The sequence below is a fragment of the Schistocerca piceifrons genome, chromosome 5 (genome assembly GCF_021461385.2).
Source record: "Schistocerca piceifrons isolate TAMUIC-IGC-003096 chromosome 5, iqSchPice1.1, whole genome shotgun sequence".
Taxonomy (NCBI): domain Eukaryota; kingdom Metazoa; phylum Arthropoda; class Insecta; order Orthoptera; family Acrididae; genus Schistocerca; species Schistocerca piceifrons.
Genome location: NC_060142.1, coordinates 414976623 through 414999506, shown reverse-complemented (window position 1 = coordinate 414999506; position 22884 = coordinate 414976623). Strand labels below are relative to the sequence as shown.

Genomic DNA, 22884 nt, shown 5'->3' with positions numbered 1-22884 from the left:
TTAAGGAGATGGGACCTGGATAAACTGAAAGAACCAGAGGTTGTACAGAGTTTCAGGGAGAGCATAAGGGAACAATTGACAGGAATGGGGGAAAGAAATACAGTAGAAGAAGAATGGGTAGCTCTGAGGGATGAAGTAGTGAAGGCAGCAGAGGATCAAGTAGGTAAAAAGATGAGGGCTAATAGAAATCCTTGGCTAACAGAAGAAATATTGAATTTAATTGATGAAAGGAGAAAATATAAAAATGCAGTAAATGAAGCAGGCAAAAAGGAATACAAACGTCTCAAAAATGAGATCGACAGGAAGTGCAAAACGGCTAAGCAGGGATGGCTAGAGGACAAATGTAAGGATTTAGAGGCTTGTCTCACTAGGGGTAAGATAGATACTGCCTACAGGAAAATTAGAGAGACCTTTGGAGAGAAGAGAACCACTTGTATGAATATCAAGAGCTCAGATGGCAACCCAGTTCTAAGCAAAGAAGGGAAGGCAGAAAGGTGGAAGGAGTATATAGAGGGTTTATACAAGGGCGATGCCCTTGAGGACAATATTATGGAAATGGAAGAGGATGTAGATGAAGATGAAATGGGAGATAAGATACTGCGTGAAGAGTTTGACAGAGCACTGAAAGACCTGAGCCAACAAGGCCCCGGGAGTAGACAACATTCCATCAGAACTACTGATGGCCTTGGGAGAGCCAGTCATGACAAAACTCTACCACCTGGTGAGCAAGATGTATGAGACAGGCGAAATACCCACAGACTTCAAGAAGAATATAATAATTCCAATCCCAAAGAAAGCAGGTGTTGACAGATGTGAAAATTACCGAACTATCAGTTTAATAAGTCACAGCTGCAAAATACTAACACGAATTCTTTACAGACGAATGGAAAAACTGGTAGAAGCGGACCTCGGGGAAGATCAGTTTGGATTCTGTAGAAATGTTGGAACACGTGAGGCAATACTAACCTTACGACTTATCTTAGAAGAAAGATTAAGAAAAGGCAAACCTACGTTTCTAGCATTTGTAGACTTAGAGAAAGCTTTTGACAACGTTAACTGGAATACTCTTTCAAATTCTGAAGGTGGGAGGGGTAAAATACAGGGAGCGAAAGGCTATTTACAATTTGTACAGAAATCAAATGGCAGTTATAAGAGTCGAGGGTCATGAAAGGGAAGCAGTGGTTGGGAAAGGAGTGAGACAGGGTTGTAGCCTCTCCCCGATGTTATTCAATCTCTATATTGAGCAAGCAGTAAAGGAAACAAAGGAAAAATTCGGAGTAGGTATTAAAATTCATGGAGAAGAAGTAAAAACTTTGAGGTTCGCCGATGACATTGTAATTCTGTCAGAGACAACAAAAGACTTGGAAGAGGAGTTGAACGGAATGGACAGTGTCTTGAAAGGAGGATATAAGATGAACATCAACAAAAGCAAAACGAGGATAATGGAATGTAGTAAAATTAAATCGGGTGATGCTGAGGGGATTAGATTAGGAAATGAGACACTTAAAGTAGTAAAGGAGTTTTGCTATTTAGGGAGTAAAATAACTGATGATGGTCGAAGTAGAGAGGATATAAAATGTAGACTGGCAATGGCAAGGAAATCGTTTCTGAAGAAGAGAAATTTGTTAACACCGAGTATAGATTTAAGTGTCAGGAAGTCGTTTCTGAAAGTATTTGTATGGAGTGTAGCCATGTATGGAAGTGAAACATGGATGATAACCAGTTTGGACAAGAAGAGAATAGAAGCTCTCGAAATGTGGTGCTACAGAAGAATGCTGAAGATTAGGTGGGTAGATCACGTAACTAATGAGGAGGTATTGAATAGGATTGGGGAGAAGAGAAGTTTGTGGCACAACTTGACTAGAAGAAGGGATCGGTTGGTAGGACATGTTTTGAGGCATCAACGGATCACAAATTTAGTATTGGAGGGCAGCGTGGAGGGTAAAAATCGTAGAGGGAGACCAAGAGATGAATACACTAAGCAGATTCAGAAGGATGTAGGTTGCAGTAAGTACTGGGAGATGAAGAAGCTTGCACAGGATAGAGTAGCGTGGGGAGCTGCATCAAACCAGTCTCAGGACTGAAGACCACAACAACAACAACAACAACATTCTTGACTTCGAGTCAAAATAAACTGCTTTTGGTTAAGAAAATTTCAGAAACTGGTAATCAAGGTAAGAAGGCTAAGTAATTGGAAGATAAGCTCCATTCTTCTGGTGCAATCATATCATAAAATGCTCCATAAGAGTTAATAAAATATTCATGCAACCAGATTTAGAAATATTGAGGAAAAAATAACACGTTTTGTATTCTGAAACTAAAGTTACTGGAAAAGTGCTGCTGATTCAGGTTCATATCTCTGCCTTCTTTATTAGGTCAATTATCCTAATGAATGTAATGGTTTTTTATTTATAATCAAAATGTAGATTACGTATGTTTAAATAAATGATAAATTGTATCTAAAAACAAAGATGATGTGACTTACCAAACGAAGGCACTGGCAGGTCGATAGACACACAAACATACACACAAAATTCAAGCTTTTGCAACCAATGGTTGCTTCCCTCTATTATATCCATATCATTAAATGATAAATTGTATACATATAGTTAAGTTTCTTATTCAGCTGAACAAATGTGCTATTTTCTTAAATAATGTTTTGGTTTAATCACAAATGTCAATTTTTGGTAATTGCTTTTCACTTGTACTTCGCATTAGTACCTACAAAAAGACTTAGCAGACCAAGAGGACAAGATTTGAAGTGTGTGCCTGAAATACATATTTAAATTCCTGACCACTCATTAATGTTAAAAATGTTGTCACCAGACTTACAGCAACTCTGCATTTAGATTAGAAATATACTGTGATTCGCAGGTTTGAAATGGCCCTTTAATCTGTTATTCTGTTGGAATCAACCATTGCTCACTCTTGTGAACCGGCTATGCTTTCCCTCTCTCCATTCAGTTTTCATTATTTACGTCAATACACTGCTGTTATCATTTACAGTATTGTATAAACTTGGGAACAGTTGTGTGAAAGTCTGAACATGAGTGTCCACTTTTGATAAGAAAAGTGAAACAACAAATGTTTTTTCTTGTAACCCTTCTGGAGCATTGAGTGTATAACTACAAATCAACAATCTGTGTCAACTAGTTTCCATTGTTGTGAATGAGACATTTAGAATTTGTAGAAAGTATGAGGGAAAAAGATGGAGAGCAGTCAATGAGACCAACAAGTAAGCTGATATATCTCTCAGGTTTCCATGGTGCAATTGATTGTGTGCTTCTGGGTGTTCTGTAGAGTTACCTTTTCAACTTTATGCATGATGTTTCCACCGGAGTTGGAAAACACTGAGAGAATTTGTGTTTCCCACACTATCAGTGTGAGCTCTGAAAAACAAGAGCATCAAAAGGCATAGTGGGTGTCAGCAATTTAACTCTGCTATAAATAGTGGTGTGACAACAATAGTTCAGTCTGGTTGGAGCCCAGGCAATGAGTACACACAGCAACAAAATTCATACCTCCTGAAGAAGACTAATGGGCCGGCCATCAAAATATTGTGCATAAAATGGAAGAAACAACATGGCAGAACACTCGAACACACATTATTAAACAAATAAATTTTCCAAAGAACAGATGTGGTCATGGACAGTTCAGAGTACAGTTTCCATAAAATTCTTCTGTTTTGTAGTCAGTGTCGTATTGTGAAATGACAAAGCAAATATTTAGCCACTTGAAAGCCTGACTGAAACATTGATTCGTTTGACAATGTGACGTGGTCTGCAACAGGAAAAGTTTACATTTACATAACACTAAATAACTGTTCTGCACTCAATTTATCAGTAAAATAGGTTGTTATATTCACTTGCCATGGTAGATGTCTTGGGGATTTAAAAGGAATTGGTTTTTATGTGCCAGTTACCTCTGACACATAAGTGATTCAACTGTTGTGATTTATCATAACCTTTGGAATGCGCCACTGTTGAAACTGTGTGAAATTGATGTTTTCATTAATGACCTGTACCTATAAATTTAATTTAATGCCTATGGCTTTACTCCCAGATGAAATTGAGGTTGTCTGTTGGACAATAGCAGATAGTTGTGGCCATTTCGTCTTGTTGACAGTTTTATCAGATTAGGCATAGCATGTAATTTCTTCAGCAATGGAACCCACATTCGTCACTACAATTTTCTCCAGAAAATGGGCTCCATTGATGTAGTCTCACATTGTGTGTTTCATTAACATGACTTCATTGAGCAGAATGATACTGTGTATGAAAACTTTAGTGTCATCCTGATAGCCAAATTGCTTCTACATTGAAATCTTGTGTTCTGACTTTGTTCTATTTTTTCTTTATTTGGGCAATACAGGTCAGAAAAATAGGTTCTCAGGGACTCAGAACAATTAGTAATATTTAATAAAATGAAGACCAATATCTTCAAACACACTCTTCTTTTGGTATTATACAAATTATGTTGTCTGTATAATACTAGCTAGTTTCTTTGTTAAACACCTGTTATTCCCTTCCTGGCTTTTTGAAACCAACGCAGTTCCTCCTGTATACGAAGTGGTATTCTAATGTATTTTAAAAGCTTTGATCATTACAGAACTCTGTGTCATCAAACCTACTTTTTATTTAGTTTATTAGCATTGGAGTTCTGGTGAACTAAAATGACCGATGTACGTAACAGCAAGAAATTCACTTACAGCAAAATGAATAAATGACACTATGTTAAGTTCTTCTATAAAAAAGATGTTGCATTTTCCTCTTCATACTAGATTATTATTAACTTTTAGATTCATTTCCCATTTTTCTCTAATTACAGTGAAAAGTTTTTCAATTATTTGACTTGTGAGATCACAGGCAAGTAAAAGAGTTTTTAGCTGATACTACTTCAGTGGCCATTGAAGGGATGCAGTATACAGCCAGACACTATTAGTTCAATAGTAATAAATCCCTGCTTGTAGTTTAGTTGTAAAATGAGAATCCTATCAAACCCAGAACTATGCAGATATTCATTCGTATGTGAATGTAGTTTGTTTAAAAAGGGAAACTGGTTTTACTCAAGGATTTTTCAATAGTTTAAATGAATAATGAACCATGCACTGGCAGATTCTCACTGTCCTCCAGTTTTAGCACAATAACTTATGTTGCTGTTGTGCTTTTTGATGATATAAAAACTACTTTAAAGCATGGTAATGTTACATATAGTTACCAGTAAATAACTTGTATTTGTGAGCTAACATACTGTAAAACAACTGCACAGTGAGAGAAATCAATACAGGACTTAAACACGCTGCTGCTGTTGTTGTGTGCGATACGTACCTATTTCACTAGCAAAAAGTAGCACATTTTACCAAGCCTCATTAAATGACGTGTGATTGAATGTATAATACATAGGCATCTGTCAGACACATGACATACAATGGGAGAGCGTGCATGTACAATTCTTGCTTTTTCATGTGGTTCAAAATAAGGCAAATGGCAACACTCCATATAACAATAGAACTAGAAAGCAATAACATCTGCCAGCCTGTATAGAAGAATTGTATCTCAGATTTGAACACATGAAATTATCAAGCATTAATTTCTCTTCAAAGTCTATCTGAATGAAGTGGCATGACAGTTAGGAACCTGTCTGTATTCATTCAGTAGTTAAAGTCACTGTCTGGCTATCCCAATTTAGGTTGTGGCACCTAACTTGGTATGAGTGGATGCCATATGACATTTTGTTCCAAATCTATGTCTAATTAAGGTTTGGGCTCTCTCTCTAATGGCGTTGCCACTATCAGAATATTAAACCACAAATTTTATTCTGAGATGACACTTCCCAAGAATGCCTTAAAATATTTTTGTTTATGGCTCTCCTTCTACAGACAATGGATTCATCTGAAATTAAATATACTTCCATTGTTCTAGCCAGATGCAACATTGTTGGTGCCCACCATGTGATAGACCATTCCGTTAAGTATCCTCTGTGGTTCCATCATTATGCAATTAATAATTGTTGTACTTTTTTCATACACACACTGACAAGGGAACCTCCCCATCGCACCCCCCTCAGATTTAGTTATAAGTTGGCACAGTGGATAGGCCTTGAAAAACTGAACTCAGATCAATTGAGAAAACAGGAAGAAGTTGTTGGAACTGTGAAAAAATAAGCACAATATACAAACGGAGTAGTTCATGGGATGATAGGCAACATCAAGGACATTGGGACCACAGGAGCGACGTGGTCTCGTGGTAACGTGAGTAGCTGCGGAATGAAAGGTCCTTGGTTCAAATCTTCCATCGAGTGAAAACTTTAATTTTTTATTTTCAGTTTATGTGACAAACTCTAATGTTTTCATTACTTTTTTGGGAGTGATTATCACATCCACAAGAAAACCTAAATCGGGCAAGGTAGAAGAATCTCTTTACCCATTCACCAAGTGTACAAGTTAGGTGGGTCGACAACATATTCCTGTCATGTGACGCACATGCTGTCACCAGTGTCGTATAGAATATATCAGATGTGTTTTCCTGTGGAGGAATCTGTTGCCCTATGACCTTGCGCTCAAATGTTTTCGGTTCCCGTTGGAGAGGCACGTCCTTTCGTCTACTAATCGCACGGTTTTGCAATGTGGTCACAAAACACAGACATTAAACTTATTACAGTGAACAGAGACATCAATGAACGAATGGACAGATAATAACTATGCAAAAATAAAGACAGTAAAATTTTCACTCGAGGGAAGACTTGAACCAAGGACCTCTCGTTCTGTAGCTGCTCGCGCTACCACGGGACCACGGCGCTCCTGAGCTGACAATGTCCATGATGTCGCCCATGGACTACTCAGTTTGTATATTTTGCTTATTTTTTCACAGTTCCACACAACTTCTTCCTGTTCTCTCAATTGATCTGTGTTCAGTTTATCAAGGCCTATCCACTGTGCCAACTTATAACTAACTCTGAGGGGGGTGCGATGGGGAGGTTCCCTTGTGAGTAGGATATTTATGTCACATCTTATTGGTAAACTGTTTTAGAATCTTAGCAATAAATTTTTTTCTAAATATCAATTTCTTTTCAGATATTCCTCATAACAGATATTTTGTTTGCTTATATCAAGAGAGAATTCTACTTGAATAATGGATTACCACGAGATCCTGATGGAAAACCTTCAAAAATTGTCCTACAGTAGATAGTGTCCGAGAACGTGTTTTGGTAACTAGACACATTAGTGCTGTTCTGTGATAAGTATGTGCGGTAAAAGACAGACAAGACTGTACTCACCATTATCAAGTGTTAGTATTGGGTCTTCTGCTCTTCCTAGGTGAACATTTTCAGTGCAGAAGTGTGCATGGTTTCATATTTTCTGTCCTTGCAGCATGGCATTTGAGTAAAAAGTTTGGTGAGTTCAGTTCTTTATTTATAGTCATAAACTAATAATTTCATGTAATGGCCTGAATTCCATTACTTAACTGTCGTCACTGCTCAGGAAAAAATAGAATTTTCTTTTATATAAAAGTCATAGTTAAATTAAATGAATTTACATGGCTTACAGATGGTTACATTTATTTACTGTTTACAATCTTAGGTAGTCATATGATGGTCAAAGATGATACATCTTTGGCCTGTGATCCAGTTATAATGTATGCAAAGTTGAGGAAGTAATCAATTTGTTCAAAACCATTAAAGACTGATTTAATGGTATCAGTTTAGAACAATTACTGCAATAAAAAAGATGTAGTTCATCACAGAACCTTCTTGAAACAGCAGTCTTCCAACTTCATGTGTACAGGCGTATTGTAGCATCTGCTCCACTTGAAAAAATCCATGGTTGTGATGGGTGAAATACAACATCAAAGATACCAAAGTCATTTGTAGACTGATGATGGCTTAGCCTCTTCAGTGGCACTATCAATGGGTTTTGAAGTAAATCACTGGAAAATATTTTAAAGATTCAGTTAATGTGATTAGCTTTGCTTAAAGCAAAAGATACTTTCACATTTTCAAACTAGAAAAATTAATCTTACTTGTAAACCATGCCATGTGATATAATTATGCTGCAATCATCAGAGCCAGATGCAAAGAGTGGGTAACGCCTATGATATGCGACACCCCGTACTGCAGTACCATGAAGCCTCAATGTTTGATAAGGCTTAGTTGACAAGTCTAAGTCAAACCAGAGCATCTTACGATCGTAAGTTCCAACTAATACATTGTCGCCACCTGAAATAAAATTTGTGGAAAGGTAAATAATAATTGACATATAGTGACATAAAAGTGATAAAGCATCAATCTGAAATAGTTTGTTATTATGCACAACTAACTATGTGAGAGAGAAGTGGAAGCACTGACATTGTGAATATTACAAGTAAATTAGTTCAATACATCACGCTTCCAAAATACTGACACAAATCTATTAAATGTGAACAATTTTGATTAGGCTTTACGATGACTTTTATTGATATTGAATGAAACAATGAGTTTACTTCTATCTTGCATGGTTTACAAAGGTTTATCTGAACTAAACCTTGACCAGATTCGTATTTCTTACAAACCCATCTTCAGATGGTTGTTACGAAAACACTTCACAACACACCAATCCACATAGTGTGACCCAGCTTCATGATGAGTAACATTATATTTTCAAATATGTTATGTTACCGATGCTGTATGGGTGTAGTAAAATATGTCTAGTGCAATGAAACTTATCTTTTCAATTAGTTATAAAAATTTTCTAGTATGCTGAATGGCCATGATCAAAGGTTATATATAAGCAGTACCAAACACTATGTATAGCACAACAAGATACGCTTTCAGCCAAAGTGATGAAGCTAAGTTTGAACACTGAACCTACAATTAAATTTTCCATTATAAAGGCAAAATAGTTCGTACTGCATTCATGCAGGATAGGTAAAAAAAAAATTAATTTACTGTCACCAGTCGTTATTTATTCATTTCCACACTGGGTTTCAAAGGATTTAACCTCCGTCATGTGGAATGTTTGATGTTTGTGTGGTGTTAAAGACTTTGGTACATGTTACTCCACTGTCCAGTAGTGAAAAACAAATTACCATTTCAGTACAGGGATTTTAGTTTTGTGGATGTCTGTGACTGGAAGAATGAATGAAAATATAAATGTGAAAGTAAAAATGTAAATATTGAAGGAACAAAATGGCATTTAGAATCTAAATTAATGCAAAGAACATACAGAAAAGTAAAACAATTATGGAGCAGGACTCAGAGCATTATTGAGATCTCCAGTTGCAAAGATGAACAGAAATGTGATATTAACAACCCACAGCTCTCGTAGCATAATCAGACCTTTGTTCTCCTGTGACTTTTACCCTCAATGCCACAACATGATCATACCATAATAATCAACTTAAATACACTCAATGAAGTTTTAAACCTTGGAAACAAATAATGGCAAAAGTAAACTTGTTGTTTCATTCTGACATTGAAGGTTAGTTTGGGATCCAGAGAAATGTAGGAACACATGAGGGAATACTTACCCTACGTTTATATAATTTGTAGATTCAGAGAAAGCTTTTCACAGTATGGACCGGATTACAATATTTTAAATTTAGAATGTGGTAGTGATAAAATACAAGGACCAAAGGTAAAAGTTGCACAAAAATGAGAGACTAATAAGGATCAAAGAGCATGAAAGGAAAGTAGTGGTTGAGAATGGAGTGAGACAGTGTTGTATCCTATAACTGATATTCAGTCTGCACATTGAGCAAGCTTTGAATGAAACTGAGGAGAACTTTGGAAAGGGAATTAAAGTTTAGGAAGAACAAACAAACTCTGAGGTTTTATGGTGATTTAGTCCTGTCTGAATGCAAAGGACTTGCAAGAGCAGTTGAATGGAATGAACAGGGTCTTCAAAAAATGTTACAAGATCAATATCAACAAAAATAATGGAATACAGTCAAAATGAATGACGTAATGTTGAGGGAATTAGCAGGTGATGAGACACTTAAAGTAGTAGGTGAGTTTTGCTATTTGGGCAGCAACATAAATGATGATGGCCAAAGTAGACTGGCACTGGCAAGAATCTGAAGAAGAGAAATTTGTCAACATTGAATATATATTTAAGTGTTAGTAAGTCTTTTTCTGAAAGTATTGTATGGAGTATTGCCATGTGTGGAAGTGAAAGATGCACAATGAACAGTTTGGACAAAAAGAGAATAGAAGCTTTCAAAATGTAGAGCTATGGAAGAATGTTGACTATTAGATGGGTTGATCATGCAACTAATGAGGAGGTAGTGAAAAGAATTTGGGAGACAAGAAATTAGTGGCACAACTCAACCAGAAGGAGGAATCAGTTGGTAGGATACACTCTTGAGACATCAAGGGATCACCAATTTAGTAATGGACAGAAGTGTGTGTGTACGTGGTAGTGGTGGGGTGTAAAAGTCACAGATGGAGAATGATGTAGGTTGCAGCAGTTATTTGGAGGTGAAAAGACATGCACAGTATAGTGGCATGAAGAACCAGTCTTTGGACTGAAGACCACAACAACAATGAAGTTTTAGGAATACTTTTGTCTACGCAACATATTTAAGCAATTAACATTGCAAGATCACAGGTTAAATGTACGCAGGAGACAATCCATTGCAAATTTGAAATGCTGGTATGTTAATTACTGATATAGCCACCAAAAGTTGAATGCTATCATAAAAACGTACAGGCATCGTGTTGTACATTTGTGCGATGGTGTTCTAAGCCTTTTGCAGCTGCCTGGTATGCTGGAGTTGTCGTTAGATGGTGTCCCACATGTGCTCAGGCAGAGTCTATTGATTAAGCAGGCCAAGGCAACATGTCAACATTCTGTAGAGCATGTTGGGATTACAATAGTGGTATGTAGGTGAGTGTTATCCTTTCGGGAAAAACCCCCTCTGTTCATGAATGACAGAACTACAGGTCAAACTGCAAGACTAACATACAAATTTGTAGTCAGGCTGCATGAGATAACCAGGAGAATGCTCCTGCTGTCCTACAAATTTGGACCCCTGACCGTAATTCTAGGTATAGGTCCAGTGTGTGTTGCATGCAGCAGACAGATTGGCTGCCCTCCTAACTAACAAACGGCTGTCGCTGACACAGAACCAGCTTTCATCAGAAAATACAACAGACCTTTAACTTACACTCCCATGAGCTCTCACTTAAAACCACTGAAGTTGCAAATGGTGGTGCTTTGGGGCTATTGGAAGTGGCCATATGAAGTCTGGTCTTCTTGCAACCATACATTCTCATTTCAGCATGTATTTAAGGCAAACATAGTGTGAAATTTGAACACACATCTTTCAGATGTAGAAACCAACACAACTCCTCCTTGGGGTTGCGTATTTTTTTCCCCTGATCAGTGTAGAAGGTTATTAAATGTGTTGCTATGGAGAGTGCTGATTTATTATATGGGTAGATCATGTAACTAATGAAGAGGTACTGAAATGTATTGCAGAACTGTAAATTTGGTAGTGGATTGAAGCCTACATTGGAATAGTTGAGCAGAAATGAAACAACATGGAGGGCATTATTTGACAGCCATGGAATTAACGCCATTTCTTCTCAAAGTTTAGTATTTAATAAATGTCCTTATACTCTTTCTTCAGATTACACACATTTAGACTGATCAGAATCCTTGCCAAACAATATACAGTTATAATTTTGTTTTTGCTGAAGAGAACCCAAATCTAAAGGCGGCTATGAATAGGGACCAAGAGCTATAATAATAGATTCTGATGTGAAAAAGGCACATATATAAATTACACCTTTTTAAGTACCACAAGCATTCAATCATTCTACACTCTTCCAGGAAAATCAAAGATATTTTCTTGTTATGTAATTAATATAACCAACCATGCACCATTTTCAAGGGCTATCTTTCCAGCCAGATATGCTATTCTCAGACCTCTTTTTTAAGGAGGATAGCATGATGGTTATTAACATCCATCAACCCATTTCACTATAAACTTCCGTTTCCAAAGCAAACTTAGGATGAACATATCTGCAAATATAAGATTCTTAGTGGGCCCAATAAAAATCTCTTTTCAAATTTTCCACTGAATTTGTGGCTGAGTGACCTCAACTTACCTGTAATCCACTGTAGGTCCCTTGAACAAAAATCTGTGTCCAGTAGCTGGTAGAAAGCACAGGTGACACCCAAAAGCCACTAAATACTACCCAATATCCTTGACAAACATTTGTTGTAGAATCAATATAATGGAAGGAAACATTCCACGTGGGAAAAATTATATATAAAAACAAAGATGAGGTGACTTACCGAACAAAAGCGCTGGCAGGTCGATAGACACACAAACAAACACAAACATACACACAAAATTCAAGCTTTCGCAACAAACTGTTGCCTCATCAGGAAAGAGGGAAGGAGAGGGGAAGACGAAAGGAAGTGGGTTTTAAGGGAGAGGGTAAGGAGTCATTCCAATCCCGGGAGCGGAAAGACTTACCTTAGGGGGAAAAAAGGACAGGTATACACTCGCACACACGCACATATCCATCCACACATACAGACACAAGCAGACATATGTCTGCTTGTGTCTGTATGTGTGGATGGATATGTGCGTGTGTGCGAGTGTATACCTGTCCTTTTTTCCCCCTAAGGTAAGTCTTTCCGCTCCCGGGATTGGAATGACTCCTTACCCTCTCCCTTAAAACCCACTTCCTTTCGTCTTCCCCTCTCCTTCCCTCTTTCCTGATGAGGCAACAGTTTGTTGCGAAAGCTTGAATTTTGTGTGTATGTTTGTGTTTGTTTGTGTGTCTATCGACCTGCCAGCGCTTTTGTTCGGTAAGTCACCTCATCTTTGTTTTTATATATAATTTGTTGTAGAATCTTTGAGATACCCTGAACTCAAACGTAATGAGGTATTTTTTAACAGAACAACCTCCATGCCAACCAGCACAGATTCCGAAAACACTGATCATGTCAGAACATGTACGTTTCTCATGTAACATCCTGAAAGCTGCGAGTGAAGGTAATATTTTTCGATTTTCAAAAAGCATTTGACTCAGTACCACACCTATGCTTACTATCAAAATTGTAATCATAGAGGGTACCAACCAAAATTTGACTGAATTGATGCTATTTTTCTGGGGAGGATACAGCATGTGATCCTGGATGGAAAGTCAACAGATGTTGAAGTAACTTCGGGTGTGTCCCAGAGACGTGCTGGGACCCTCATTGATAACGATGTATGTTAATAACCTGACAGACAATATAAGTAATAACCTAAGACTTTTCGCAGATGATGCCTTTACCTATAACAAAAAGACTGCATGAAATAATTTACACAAATATTGGCAACTTGCTTTAAATGTGCAGAAATGTGAAATTGTGCAACTGACAATCCAACAACCATAGTATCACTGTTGAAATTGGTAAATGCATACAAAATCCTTGGCATTACACTTTGTAGGAATATGAAATGAAACAATCACACAGTCTCAGTGGTGGGTAAAGCAGGTGGCAGACTTAGATTCACTGGGAGAACACTAGGGCAATGCAGTCAGTTAACAAAAGAGATTGCCTACAAATCACTTGTGCAACCCTTCCTACAGTATTGCTCAGATGTGTCAGATCTGTACCAAATAGGACTAACAGGGGATATCGACAGTACACAGGGAAGTGCAGAATGAGTGGTCACATGTTCAACCCATGGGAGAGCATCGTGGATATGTTGAAGAAACTGGACTAGCAGATACCTGAACCAGGTACAAATTATCCTGGCCTACTTACAATACTACAACCCTTTGTGTAGCACTCCTGTGTGAATTATGAGGACAACATAAGATTAATTACAGTGTCTACAGAGGTGTTTAAACAGTCATACTTTCTATGCTTGTACGTGACTGGAATGGGAGGACGCTATAATAACTGGTGCTTTGGGGAGTACACTCTGCCATGCGCATCACAGGAGTTCAGAGTATGGATGAATCTGTAGGGTGCCCGCTCTACTGAACAAGCCATCTACGAATTCAAAGGATTTTTTGTGGTGTGTAAGGAATTGACTGCAAATCATAACATTCTTTTAGAGAAACAAAGTTTATAGCTAACATGGGGCAAGGGTAATGTTTGTTAGCTCTTGCAGCTCTCATGATGAATCTTCTTCTGAGGGGGACAAATTACTTTCCACAAGGGCCACTTATGTTACTGCTATAATAAATCATGTATCTTACTCATAAAACAGAAATATTGCTTTTTGCCTATGATATACTTCAACAAATAAAATATCCAAAAAGATTGTTGATTTGTTCTTAGTAAATGGCCAATCATGTAGGGAAAAAACAGTTGCATATCAACAACAACTCTACAGCACATGGGAAGAGAGGTGAACTTAAATCTTTTCGCATTTCCTCTGTGTCATCACTGATAAAATTATTAAAAAATTAATCCTTTTTATACTCCCATTCGCTGATGTCAAATGGATAAATTTTCTGGGGCAAATGGTTACACATTTTGTATACTAATGACATAACCTCAGTAATCTACACTTCTATGAATTTGGTTGCAAGGAATCAGGCACAATAGTAGCATTCATAAATACATTACTTACAACGAAAATAGGATCTAGTATCCGTTGTGCAGAAAGCAGCAATCTGTGCATCCATAAACAATCTTACCATTTCCTTTTTGAATCAAAGATGCTAACAGATAACGAAATTTAAAGAAGAAGAAAATAGTTGATACTTAGCAGCTCCTTGAATTTCCATCCTATGTACGTGGATGCATTGCATTTATAACATTTTGCTGTATATTAACAGTAACAAAATGCAGTTTTGTGAATGGCCAGCATTATTGTCATGTTTACACAGAGAAAATTATCTTATCTGTAAAAACTACTGCAATATTCCATATCATGGTGAGCTATTGCTATTATAGTCCAAGGGATTTGCAAGAAACTAAAAACAGCGAAAAAATACAAGAAAGGGAAAAAAAAACACTGTTAACTGCTGAAAACCTTGAAAGAAAAATTAGGCTAGCCTCAAGATTAACAACAAGAAAGGCATATTGGTTGATGGTATGCTTCTGGATGGTCAGCCAAGTTATTGTTTCCATTTTATGCACAGTATTTCGAAGACCAAACCTATCATCTCCTTCAGGTGCAATGTGTAGTGCTGTTGTATGTGCATGCTGCCTACCAGACATGAACTGTTGCTAGTCAAGTGAAAACTGCAGCATCAAATTGCTCTACAGGGAGAAGTGCTTCACAATATACGTGAGTTGGATAAGCCCCACTACAAAATAGCAGTGCTAGACCGACAATAGTTCAGGCAGTGAGTAGTTGTCAAAATATTGTACTTCAACTGGAAACAACACCTGGAGCTTACCAATAATCAATCACACTGAGAAAACCTGCAAGATGACAAGGTAAATGGTGTGTACTACAGGAAACTAATGACAATCCCCCCTTTTCAGTTGCCTTGGACTGGTTAATTAACTTGGTTTCAAGAAACTTATGTATCTATCCTGAAGAAACAGGATGAATACGTTTTACAAAAACATTCTAAACTGCTTGTTATTAGACCTCACCCTAATACACATGGCGTGATGAGCACCATTACAGTAGAGGCTTGATAGTTCGAGATGAACGGGACCAGGACTATCTCAAACTACTAGAAATTTATGTGAGAAAAAGAAATGCAACTATGTTGAAAAGACTAAACCACATGAACAATATCTCACTTTTTTTTTTTCAGAAACTACAACCTCTGTACAGTTTTTCACTTAAGAGATTCTCTGTAGCATTTCTTTCAAGAAAGCTTTTGTAGCCCAGTAAACTGGCTGTGTGACATTGCACTGACTCCAGCCTTTCTAGCGCAGTAACAGAATACTGATATTAACTTTATCCTTTTGTTACTTGGTTATGAAAGAAGAGAGTACAAATTTAATGATATTGGATTCAGGCTTGATAAATCACGGAAGCTAGCTATTAAAGACACTGTCACAGCATTCTTTCCATTGATTTATCAATATCTAAGCATATTTTGAGCATTTGATCAGTTTCCATTCTCAGCCAGTAACACGAAGCAAATATAAACTTTTTTGCAGTCCAGAAAAGAAATATTTTTGGGGCATAAGCACTTGTGGCACATTTGCTGTAAGACAGCCATCAGAGTTAAATGGACAGATACATATGCTGTACCTTCAGGAAGAAAGTTAATGGCAAAGGGGAAAAAGAAATGTAGTTACTACAGCTGCTCGACTGAAATTTGATGGATCATAAAACACACTAGGAAAACATGAAAATGCACACATAGAAGACTTAATTGCTTTGATGTTCAATTTTTAAGTAGGTAATTAAAAATCTTGTATGGCTATGTAAAAAGCAATGATTATGTTTCAGACCCTGCTGTACTTTAATTATATAAACTGGTGGCACTGCAGAATAGACCAGCAAAAGCTAAATAGTTCAAATGATGTAGGTAGAAACAGCATATTTGCAAAATTTAGCCCATTCCTATATTGCATTCTTCTGACAGGGAAATGGCATACAGTTATTCCAATTTCCAAAATGTTTATTTATTTGGCCAGCAATAAACATTCCCATACCTCACAGGGAAATTATGAGAAATAATTATGTTCAATCTACTCTACATAACCAGAGGCATTATTTGCTCAACTGAAACAGTAGGTGGAAGCAATGTCTAACAGTATCTCCAAAAATGACATCTGTGGCAGCAGTGAAGGTAAGAGTTCGCTATCTAACATACACAAATTATCATCCAAGAATAGATCGGTGGCATGCACGCAGTGTCACTATCACCTGATCTTCTTTAAAGTATAAACCCGTGTCTCATCTGACATGAAGTGGCACTGCAAGTCGAGTGAGATATTAATGAATATTACTGTGCAGGAAGTGTCCTGGTGCTTTGAAAACAAGCACGTGACAATACAGTGAGTGTCTGAAGCACGAACAACATGCTGTCTTTGAAGGTAAGCCCATGAATTAGTCTCACTGTAACCTTTCATGTTAGGAAAGATACATACAGCACAGTGCTTATTGTGGAGAGTTGTTCTTTTTATGCAAGGAAAAGTATGATAGGAACTTTCAGTTTAAAAGTCTGACACCTCAAGATCCCCTTACAATACATCCCAGCAAAATAAAAACCTATATGGTATGTGATACTGACTCCAGATACTTTGTGCGCTTCAGAATTATAAATACTACGAAAAAATTCTTTTTATAGTGGCAAGAGAGCACATGGGAACATGTACATATTTTCCCCCAAGAGTTTCACTGTGAAAATGTGTTTCCAGAACAAATTAAGAAATGCATTGGTAGGTTGAATGAGTTGTGATGTTGCTTAGTGTTCTATTAAGATGCTGTGTCAACAGTATGACACAAAATGTAAGGTAGGCTCCACATTACACACACAAATTTCACATATACCTTTTGTTGCTGTAAGACTGCTGTTTCTCATACAGCTCAAATACAGTTTTTTATTTACGAAGTAGATAGCAGCCTCATACAGACAAAAGATGTCCAGGACAGTGAAACAGAGACAGATTTTTCCCAGTTTCATAGAAGAGCATTGACAACATGGATTTGCAACTGGAGGAACTCTTCTGTGCCAACAGTTACAGTTGGACAATGTGCTGTTTCTGTAGGACTTTTATGAGGGACCTACATCAGATTTTCACAACATTCTTCTCTCTTGAAAAAGTTGAGAAGCAGTTATTGAGATATATGCTAGTTTAATTGCGGCAAGATCCTTGAGCGGAATTATACTATATACATTCAAGGATGTGAGCATGTACTTTAATTTTATGTTACAAAAACTGACAGTTTCTGTTGACTGCATTTCCTTTTAATTATATGATCTCAGGAAATGGAGACCAACTGTATCATAAAAGCTCTGTGTTAATTTCCTGAAAATCTTTCCAGTGCAAGTATATTAGGAAAAAGGCACTATTGCTACAATAATAGAAAAGCTGTTTCAAGTTAAAAATCTACATCCCTACTACTATCAATATAAACACTTAAAATAACATTACTTTTAGGGAGGAAAAAGAGATGGGGATGGGATGGTAAAGTAGTGTTTCTGAGTGGCCTGCTCCTCTTTCCAACCTTTCTCTATCAGTTTATCTTTCTACCCTGATCAGCTGTTAGGTATCATACTTTTCTTGGAAATTCTTTTGACAGCCATAAAAACTATTATGTGTAAGTGTAGTTCAATTTATTAACTAGGCTGAGATTCAAAGCACTGTATCTGTCTTTAACTGCATGTATAAATACTTTCAAATGCCATGTAGTAAATTTTGCTGTGTTGTTAAGAATTATTTCAATGCAGTCCTGCATAATTCTGCTCCATGTTTGTATACTTGATTTTTAAATATATAATTTCCAGGAAATTCATGTTATACATAATAGTACCTGGATGTATAGCCATTGATGAAATCCATCTGGAGTTTGAAAGCAATTTTTTAACAAGTTCTTGCTTCACCAAATCATACACCCTCACATTACGCTGGGTCTACAACAAGAAAAAAGAAGACAAAATTATGACAGTTTCACATTAACTTAACAGCTTGCGATTAATTTTTATCAGCTTATTAAGCAGAGAACAGAGTGAAGGAATACAATTAAAATCTACATAACCAATGGTAACATTTTAATAACGGTTTTTATGGTTATTCTGTTAGCAACAATCAGTGTTATAGTTGAAAATTGTTGTAGTATCATAGTTGCAAATTTTTGTAGTATCATAGTTGCAAATTGTTGTAGCTGTGTTGGGAAAGAACTCAAGCTCCAAGTACTAATTAAAGCACTGCAGCTCAAACTGTTACAGGTACCAAAAGCTAGCTGAAGCAGGAGAAAAGTTAAGCCAAATTTTTTACAAATGACATAAGAGTTCAGAAAGGATAGATTAAATATGGTTGGTGGCCTGTTTGTCACTATCAGAAGTAGTTTATCTGAAGAGAAACTGACGACGATAGTTGCTGTGAGTTAGTATGGGTAGATACTTGACACATGGAGCAAATTAACAATTGGTTTCTTTTACCGATACCGTGACTTCTTTTGCACTAGAGTGCTCTGAAATATAATGTGTAAACCACAACTAACAGCAACAAACATGCTGCCACCAACTATATTTAATCTATCCTTCCTGAACTCTGTTAGGTCATTTGTAAATAGTTATGTTGGCATATGAGGAACATCGTGTATTAATCGAGTTTCGAATTGAAAGAGTCTGTCCACATATGGAGCACCCTCTCCTTTAACAGAGTGCTGCAACATCTCCAACAAACTGATGCTTTGAGTTCACTGTTATCGATATCTTGGACAGTCCCGACTTGGCCCCCTCTGTTTCCAAAACTTTAAGAACACCTTCAAGAATTTCACTTTGATACTGATTTTTGAAGCAGTGCAAGCAGAGATGAGGTTGTGGCTCAGTAACAAAGTCAAATATTCTACAGTGACGGTATCAACAAAGTTGTCTCTCGTTGGAAGATGTGTTCATTGCCAGGACTGTGTTGAGAAATAAATACACAGATGCAAAGTATAAAGATGTAGAGTATTAATAATGTTTGTTTTATTGAAAAAGCTTTAAGGGTATTTACAGAGAAAATTCAGAGGCATTACTTTTCAACCCACCCTAAATCGTCAGAAATTGTACTAAATGCTTTTTCCAAAAAATATTTTGAGCACTTAGTTAAGGAGCCATAGTTGACCTCTTAACAACAAAGAAACCTGGACAAATAGGGAGCATCATGATGTATATACAGATTAATGACCACAAGGTCATTGTAGCAAGACTGAATACCGTAACATACAAATCCACCAAAAACAAACGCAAAATATATCCATTTTTAAAAAAAATCAGATAAAAATTTGTTTGACAGCTTCCTCAGACAATCTCCAATCCTTCCCAGCTAACTATGTAAGTGTAGAACAAATGTCGCTTACATTCAAAGAAAAGGTACTGGCAGCAATTGAAAGATTTATACCAAATAAATTAATAAAAGACTGTACTGATCTCCCATGGTACACAGGACAGTTCAGAACACTGCTGCAGGAGCAATAATAAAAAAAGTATGCCAAATTTAAAAGAACACTAAATATCCATAACTGGTGATGCTTTACTGAAGCTCAGAACTTAGCAAGGACTTCAATGTGAGATGCTTTTAGAAGTTTCTACAACAAATCTCTGTCTTGAAATCTGATAGAAAATCCAAAGAGATCCTGGATGTATGTAAGGTACAACACTGACACAACATAATACCAATGGTTAACATTACTGATGACTGTGCCACTACAGCAGATTTGTTAACCACAGTTTTCTGGGATTTCTTCATCAATGAGCAAGAAGTAAATATATACAATTGAATTTAGAACAACTGCCAACATGAGTAACTTGGGAGTAGATATCCTCAGTGTAGCGAAGCAGCTTAAATCACTTACTAAACACAAGTCTTCCAGCCCAGATAGCATACCAGTTGGATTCCTTTCACACTATGGCAATACAATAGTCCAATACTTAGCAATCATAGACAACACCTCGTGTGACAGAAGATCCACACCGAAAGAGTGGAAAGTTGTACAGATCACACTAATACTCAAGAAAGGACATAGGAGTAATCTGATGAATTACAGACCATGTCACTAACATCGATTTGCCGTAGGATTTTGGACCGTATATTGTGTTCGAATATTATGAATTACCTCAAAGAGAACTGTATTGACATACAGTCAACATGGATTCAGGAAATGTTCTTGTGAAATACAACTAACTCCAATGTAAGGAGTGTTACTGACAGGGCATCACAAACTTATTCCATATTTCTAGATTTCCAGAAGGTTTTTGACACCATTCCTCACAAGAGACTTCTAATCAAATTGTATGTGTATGCAGTATCGCTTTAGTTGCACGCCTGGATTCATGATTGGTTGGTTGGTTGTTTTGGGGAAGGAGACCAGACATCGAGGTCATTGGTCTCATCGGATTAGGGAAGGATGGGGAAGGAAGTCGGCCGTGCCCTTTGAAAGGAACCATCCCGGCATTTGCCTGAAGAAATTTAGGGAAATCACGGAAAACCTAAATCAGGATGGCCGGACGCGGGATTGAACCGTCGTCCTCCCGAATGCGAGTCCAGTGTCGAACCACTGCGCCACCTCGCTCGGCCGGATTCATGATTTCCTGTCAGAAAAGTCACAGTATGTAGTGTAATGTTGTCTTCAGTCTGAAGACTGGTTCGATGCTGTTCTCCATGCTACTCTATCCTCTTCATCTCCGAGTAACTAATGCAACCTACATCCTTCTGAATCTGTTTTCTTTATTCCTTCTGAATCTGTTAACTTTATTCATCTGTATCTACCTCTACAATTTTTGCCCCCTCCCCTCCAATACTTCTTTGATGTCTCAGAATGTATCCTACCAATCGATCCTTTCTTCTAGTCAAGTTTTGCCACAAATTTCTTTTCTTCCCAGTTCTATTCATTAGTTACATGATCTACCCACCTAACCTTCAGCATTCTTTTGTAGCACCACATTTCAAAAGTCCTATTCTCTTCTTGTCTAAACTGTTTATCATGTGTGTACTGGGATACACCGTCTCACTCCCTTCTCAACCACCGCTTCCCTTTCATGACCCACAATTCATATAACTGCCATCTGGTTTCTGTACAAATTGTAAATAACTTTTCTCTCCCTGTATTTTACACTTGCCACCTTCAAAATTTGAAAGAGTATTCCGGTCAGCAATGTCAAAAGCTTTCTCTAAGTCTACAAATGCTATAAATGTAGGTTTGCCTTTCCTTAACCTATCTTCTATGAGGAGTCATAGGATCAGTACTGTCTTGCATGTTCTTACATTTCTCCAGAATCCAAAAACCTCGAGGTCAGATTCTACCAGTTTTTCCATTCTTCTGTAAAAAATTTCATGTTAATATTTTGCAACTGTGACTTATTACACTTATAGTTCGGTACGTTTCACAATTGTCAGTACCTGCTTTCTTTGGAGTTGGAATTATCATATTCTTCTCAAAGTCTGATGGTATTTCACCTGTCTCATACATCTTGCTCACCAGATGGAAGAGTTTTGTCATGGCTGGCTCTCCCAACGGCTATCAGCAGCTTCAACAGAATGTTGTCTACTCCCAGGGCCTTGTTTCGACTTAGGTCTTTGAATGCTCTGTCAAACTCTTCATGCAGTATCTCAGCTTCATCTACATCCATTCCCATTTCCACAATACTGCCCTGAAGTACAACTCCCTCTATATATTCCTTCCAACTTTCTCATTTCCCTTCTTTGCTTAGGGCTGGTTTTCCGCCTGAGCTCTTGATATTCAGAAAGGTGGTAGCAATTTTGCACTTCTATCAGTTTCGTTTTTTAGATGTTTGTATTCCCTTTGGCCTGCTTCATTTACTGCATTTTTATATTTCCTCCTTTCATCAATTAAATTCAATATCTCTTGTGTTTCCGAATGATTTCTACTAGACCACCTCTTTTTACCTGGTTGGTCCTCTGCTGCCTTCACTATTTCATCTCTCAAAGCTACCCCTTCTTTTTCTGCTGTATTCCTTTCCCCCATTCTTGTCAATTGTTCCCTATGCTCCCTCTGAAACTCTCTAAGACCTCTGGTTCTTACAGTTTGACCTGATGCCACCTCCTTAAATTCTCACCTTTTTGCAGTTTCACAGTTTTAACCTACAGCTTGTTCCTAATAAATTGTTACCAGACTCCACATCTGCCCCTGGGAATGTGTTGCAATTTAAAATCTGGTTCCGAAATTTCTGTCTTACCATTATATAATCAATCTGAAGCTTTCCAAGTGTCTCCAAAATACAGCCTTCTTTCATAATTCTTAAACCATGTATTAGCTATGCTTAAATTATCCTCTGTGCAAAATTCTACCAGGCAGCTTCTTCCTT

General features: G+C 37.3%; 2 protein-coding genes across 2 annotated transcripts in view; one reads left to right on the top strand and one right to left on the bottom strand.

The window, feature by feature from the left end:
* Window positions 1-8690, top strand: part of LOC124797858 (phosphatidylinositol glycan anchor biosynthesis class U protein) — a 96499-nt gene extending 87809 nt beyond the window's left edge. The window contains exon 7 of the mRNA XM_047260929.1: window positions 7073-8690. Coding sequence (XP_047116885.1) covers window positions 7073-7183 — 111 coding nt within the window. The 3' untranslated portion in view covers window positions 7184-8690. The remainder of the gene's footprint in view (window positions 1-7072) is intronic.
* The window catches only part of LOC124797857 (ribosome biogenesis protein BOP1 homolog), a 77350-nt gene continuing 62006 nt past the window's right edge, over window positions 7541-22884 (bottom strand). The window contains exons 11-13 of the mRNA XM_047260927.1: window positions 18387-18486; window positions 8019-8214; window positions 7541-7925 (exon numbers count right to left, since the gene is read on the bottom strand). Coding sequence (XP_047116883.1) covers window positions 7772-7925; window positions 8019-8214; window positions 18387-18486 — 450 coding nt within the window. The 3' untranslated portion in view covers window positions 7541-7771. The remainder of the gene's footprint in view (window positions 7926-8018; window positions 8215-18386; window positions 18487-22884) is intronic.